At 36.1% G+C, this 6,188-nt stretch overlaps 1 protein-coding gene across 1 annotated transcript in view; it reads right to left on the bottom strand.

The window, feature by feature from the left end:
- fgfbp3 (fibroblast growth factor binding protein 3) overlaps positions 1-5,107 on the bottom strand; it is a 9,077-nt gene extending 3,970 nt beyond the window's left edge. Inside the window, exons 1-2 of the mRNA XM_014032067.1 lie at positions 5,009-5,107; positions 210-483 (exon numbers count right to left, since the gene is read on the bottom strand). Of these exons, the coding sequence (XP_013887521.1) occupies positions 210-478 (269 nt within the window). The 5' untranslated portion in view covers positions 479-483; positions 5,009-5,107. The remainder of the gene's footprint in view (positions 1-209; positions 484-5,008) is intronic.
- Between the last annotated feature and the right edge of the window lie 1,081 nt (positions 5,108-6,188).

The following is a 6,188-nucleotide window of genomic DNA, read 5'->3' as shown; positions in this document are numbered from 1 at the left end:
CATTTTAAGAATTTGATTGAAATCCATCCAGCTGTTCATGAAATAGTTTGCTAACAAACAGAAAAACAAACACCTAAACAGGCTTATATGATTGGTATAATTCTCACCTAAATGTAATAATATTTTCAAATTCATAAGATAAAAAAGTTTTCTGGGCAGCATCGATGTTTAGTTGTTTTATGCATCTTTTTTTCATACTCCTGCCTTACCTGTCCAGGTCTCCCTCAGCCTCAATGCTGCAGTTCACCAGCAGGCTCACCAGGCCTTCGCCCGACGTCTGCCAGGTGCAGCGGTGGCCCTGCTTGGTGCTCAGCTCTCCGGAGCTCAGCACTGAGCGGGTTTTGGGTTTCTTCGCTGGTGGGGTTGATGTCTGAGGCTGCAGAGGTTTGTCACGCCTCTCCTGGCCAGGCTGCCGCTTGGCCTCAGTGAGGAAGATGAGGCAGAGGAGGAAGAAGACGCTGCACAAAACAGCACGCATGGTGGCTGAGGGGAGGATTAATTTAAAAAAAAAATGTCTCAGTAAGGGTTAAAAAATATTAAAATACACTTTATGGCCTTGTAATATACAATTTAGTATTTCACAAAAGGAGCGCATCAGCTTTTTTAAAGCGGTCAATCTGTCCTGTCACACTATAATGTTTTAGACAACTCATGAAAATAAAATTCCACTAAATTACTAATGAACGTATTTGATCAGTTTATTGGCGTTACAGTATACGCCTAAAAGAGGCTTCCAGTTGTTTGTTTTCTTTCCATTTTTAATGCAAATTTCTCCAAATTTTCATGAGTTGGCAAAAATAGTCTAAAACATCAGTGTGACAGAGCTTTAAAATACAACCAGCACTTGGTTTTAGCTGGATGCAGATGCTAAAGCATATACAAAACCATATAAACCAAGCTGTATGAAAACTATTAGCCACGTGTCAAATACAAGGCCCGCGTGACTGCCGTGTGACCTGCTGGGGGGGGTCCCCTCCCAAATATATATATATATTTTTCTTTTTTTTTTTACTTAACATGAAATTTGTTTCTTATATCAATGGTAAACTTGAAATTTATGGTTAAATGCAGCAAAATTAATTAATTAATGTACACTAGTACTGATGTAATGATTGCATAAATCATCCAACATTACTTTCTAGACCACATCACGTCTCCTATATTCAGTTGTCAATCAGATATGTGTGATTAAATCTTTAAAATTTTTGGAAAACATCTCCAGGATGCCGACTATCTGAAATCCCAACATCCATCAAATTTATTCTTTAAAGTTAAATAATACTGACAGAGCCAGACTTTTATTGTGAAGAGTATTCATGAGCTGTCTTTTAAAACACCTGCTTTAAACATCTTTCTGTTTATCATCTAAGCCATTTTGGACTTTAAATTGTAAATTTGGCAGAAGGTTTTACTGAGTTCTCTGCAACTTTTAAAATATAATCAGGAGAACATTATTCAAGTTGGAATTCAACATAATGCAGTCCCATGTTAAAGTGTCCCTAATTAAAAAGATAAACTATTTTTTTCCTCCAATGTGCCACCTTTGTGTGTATTTTGTATCTATAGAATGGTTTCTTCAGATTAGCAATGCAGCGATTGAGCGGAGTGCTGGATGGATGGTAAACGGGGTAAATCCTTTTGAGTCGGCTGATTTGCTAGAAAGGACAGTCCATTTACCATGACGTAATCGTAGGAACTTTCTCAGTACCAAAAATATCCACTAAGAATCTGCCAAGTCACTGGTTGCCATGGTGATTATAGCATTTTGCTAGAGTAATTGAAGGTGAAGCGCCTCTTTTCATTAGGCAAATGCAAACTAGAAACTGAGCTTCGATTAAGCTTTTGAAGTACAAAAACCATAAGTTGCATCATCGACACTTAAGGGCATAATAGATTTAATTTTATTATATATTTAACCAATAAATATACAGAATTTGCTAAAATCTTACACATAATTTACAAAAAATGAGCAAAATCAGCAGGAGTATTTTATTGCCCAAACTTTTGAGTTGTTTGTTAAACTTTGAAAATTGACAGGTAAACTTCTAACAGCCTCCAAATGTGAAAAATACTGAGTGAGTAAAATAATCCCAGGATACAAAGAGAGCCAGAGGGAGAACGAGATGCCAGGTTGAAAGAGAAAATGTGAACTCTGGCTCTCTCCGTGTGAAAAAAAACAAAGTCTAAAAGCTGGAAGGATGAAAGTCGACAGCAGCAGAGACAACTTAAGAGCAACTCTAATAAAATAATTTCTCTAACTGTTCACCAAATTTAGTTGCATGCAAAGATCAGAGGCCTATTTCACAAAAGTCATATTTCTAAATTCAGGATATGAGCTGTAAGCCGAGCTTGAACTAGCCTTCAACTTGTAAACAGCCGTAATCTGTTGCTCTAACACCAAGCTGCGCTCAATTAGGGTGGTTCATTCAAGCCAGCTGTAAATAATCTGGGATTAATGCACATTTGCGGTTTGTTTACTAGACCCACTGGGTGGATCAAAGAGTTCCTGTTCAGGCATGTGCAGTAAGACACGAGTCTCACTTCCTCCAGCAGTTTAAGGGTTAATTATGATTCATATGAATAGATGAAGAGAAACACCGACTGATGCTGAAATATTTTTAAGAGTAAAAACTTTTTGTGCCTCTGAATCTGTTTGTAAGTTATCTGAAATAAAACTAAATGAACAAAATTAAAATGAACAGCTGATCGCTCACTAAAAATGATCGCTGTAGGTAAAGATGAGGGACAGAGGGACGGGGGTCGGGAGGGGTTAAGCTAAGGTGCTGAAGGGGGGGGGGGGGAGCACGAGTCGGGATCCAGTGCGGGCACGTATGTGTTGGGGGGAGACAGGGGTGGGAAGACGCGGTAGCGATGGAGGTGGTGTAGGTGGGTGGCCTGTAGAAGACACAAAGAAAGGGGGACTTGTCAGATTATTTGAAAGACTATTCAGGGGAAGCGGAGAGTCTTTTTTATTTTAATTTTTTGCATTGATAATCTGATAAATAAATTAAATGAATAAATTTACTCTGTAATATTTTAATGCAAATAAAAATAAATTTAATAAGTGAATGAAGAACTGATTTCTGATCACACTACATAAATTAGGCTTCTAAAATATGTTTAAAATACTAGATTAGACCATTATTATTTTCAAATTAATAATAATTAATAATCTGCAGTTTGGCAGTTGCACTTGGAAAGACTTCTTGAAGTAAAACGAAACTTTTCAAATTAACAAGATTAATAATCCAACATCTTCTGATCTTGTATATCGGTCTAAAAACAAGATCAGAAACAGATTAAATAAGCTTCACTTTAAACCTGGTCAGGACCAGGTTAGTTTCAGAACATTTGTTACCATGAAAACATAAGTGCTTCTTAGCTCATGCAACTGATTCAAGGCTTAATTAATTCAGGTTTACACCTAAATCCTGGCTTAATCCTTTATCCTAAATTCGTGCAATAGGTCTCAGGAATATTTGCTGTTTTCTAATGCAATTTTTACAGAATCTCAAAAACTTTATTCACAATAAGCTCTAAACAATTATTTATTGGTGTAGAAAAAAAGCATCAAAATTCATATTAAATACATAAAAAATTGTCTACTGTTATTGTCTTAATTTAAACTGTGAGTGACAGAAATTTGTGCATATGTGCAATTTTTTAACAACAGTATTTTGTTTTGAACTCTCTATTTCAGGTTTCCAAGAAAAAAGTCAGAGCCCAGACACAAAACAGATGCAGTGGATTTATTTAAAAACAAACAAAAAAATATGTCCACTATTTCCACTCAGCTGAAATGATAGGTAACACATTTGCACATCTTCAATGTAAACCTTTACTCAGTTCAGTTGAGTGGAAACAGTGGACATATTTTTTTCTAATTAAATCCTTTTTTATTGCACCCTGAGATGTGATCAGAAATTCATATAAAGTTTTCTTTCCTGTGATCCATTTAAACTTCATGTGTCTGTAAAGTGAAATATTTCTAAGCTCACCAAAATGTCGATGGGGAAGTTTAGCTTGCAGTTTTTTGCAAAAATATGTCCAAGTCATACAATGCACTGCTATCAAAAATGGTAAATCACTATTTCTGGTATACTACTGCAGAGGCAGTTTTATAAAGTCATTAGCTGCTTGTGTTTACTGTAATACTGCATTATTAAAGCAGTACATTAGTGTTCTGTCACAATGAAGTCCTGCTTCTTTTACATTTCACAAAGTAAAAGGTTCACAAAAGCTATTGTGACGTGTACAAGCACAAGCAGGCTCATATATTGTGATTTCTTAATTATTTTTTAAAGGTGCGAACAAAATATTAACAGCAACACTTTGGATTTTACTTAATGTGTGCACATGGGCTAAACTTAAACATGAATAGAATCAGCTAAAGCTTATTTATCCAGTATTAAAATATGAGAAAAGTTATCTCTAGACAATTTACAAGTTATGGAAAAAACCCCACAAAAAATAGACACTTAATTTACTTAAAAATAAATAAATAGAATCTCCGAGTAAATATAAAAATGCCAAGCATTTTTAAGAAGAGCAGAACATGGTGAACCCACATGGTGCAGTTTGGCTGCAGTGATTAACAAGTCTTTTCTCCCAAGTCTCTGAGCTAAACACCACAAATTAACTGCAAACTGCAAGTTTCAGAAAAGCACAGTTACTCTGCCTGTTTTTGTATTTGCGTCATTGAGAATGAAAAAAGTTTAAAAAAACTAGAATGACTACTTTTAACAGCTAAAAATTCCTTTCCTTTGCAGCATTTTAACCATGATTTCTGTAAAACAAAAATAAATAAATAAAAACAAAAACAAGGTCTCACAAGAAAAATCATTTCTGTGCTCCCCCTGCCTCATCCCCCTTCATCCAAACCTATCACCATCAACAAATCACAACAACACAATTATTTGCCCGTGTGTTGCGTCAAAATTTAGTCTAACTATAAAAGGATGTAGAAAATCAGTTTGTTAGAGGGCAAGCAGAGGCCTGGTGGTCTTACCATGTGACGCTCCTTGAAGCTGTGAGAATGTGGGGGCCACAAACACTTGGATAAAAGAGGGGAGAAAATGAGAATAAAGGCAGTGGCGGAGGAGAATAGGGGTAGGAGGAGGTCTGAGAAGAAATGCCCCTCCAAAATCTAAAGGGCCCCTCCCACATTTACCCCCATCTGTGTGTGAGAAAAGGCCAAAGGGACACTCTTGAAAAGATTTTGCGCCACACTGACAATATTTTAGTTTCTGGTTGCGTCAGTGTCACTTAGTATGTGAACAAAAGGAAAGGTTTTTATTCATCCCTGGAAACTTTTTGTCCCGTGACAGAACATTCATTTTTCAAACTCAAATAAATTCACTCTCATTTGATGTCATTTTTAGAAAAGTACATTCAGAAGTATTTTGGAAAATGATACATAATATACTGTAATGATGAAAAAAATGCTTATAGCTGCACAAGTGTCATATGTGTATTTTTTTATTTTCTATCGTCAACCATTTTCTACAACCACTTTTATTGTGTGACTTATGACATTAGTAAACTGTATGTTGTAGACAATTATTATTATTAAAGTTTTCTAATAGATAATGATGAAATTTTGGTGAAATGGGTGAGAAAATTCAGTCATCCTTAGAGCTCAATACCTCAGACAAATTTCACTGAACAAACATTATTCAAAGTTTAAACAGGTCATTATCAAGTTGGAATTTACATGATTTATTATACATTATTTATTTAATGTTAATTATTTATGTTTATTGATCACTGCTTTATGCGGATGATGTGGTTCTGTTGACTTCTATTTATCCAAAACCTTCAGTGTGCACTGAGACCGTTTGCAGCCAAACATGAAGTGACTGGGATTGGAGTCAGCTCCACTAAATCTGAGGCCATGATTCTTAATCAGAAATACTGTAGGTGGAATGCCCCCTTCAGGTAGTGGGAGGAGTCTTTGCCTCAGGTAGAGGAGTTCAAATATCTGGGTGTGTTGTTACGGAGTGATGGTGGTATAGAACAAAAAATGGATGAACATACCAGGACCTTATCAGTATGAAGCCATTGCTTTGATTGGTTGTGGTGAAGGAGTTCAGCACCAGGCAAAACTCTCTATGGTCGCGATGTGGATCATGACCGAAAGAAAGAGATCCTGGATACAAGCAGCCAAACTGGGCTTCTTTCATAAGGTG

The sequence above is a fragment of the Austrofundulus limnaeus genome, unplaced genomic scaffold, assembly GCF_001266775.1.
Source record: "Austrofundulus limnaeus strain Quisiro unplaced genomic scaffold, Austrofundulus_limnaeus-1.0 Scaffold1371, whole genome shotgun sequence".
In the NCBI taxonomy this organism is placed as follows: Eukaryota; Metazoa; Chordata; class Actinopteri; order Cyprinodontiformes; family Rivulidae; genus Austrofundulus; species Austrofundulus limnaeus.
The sequence above is the reverse complement of the archived record's forward strand: the minus strand, read 5'-3'. Positions and strand labels throughout refer to the sequence as shown.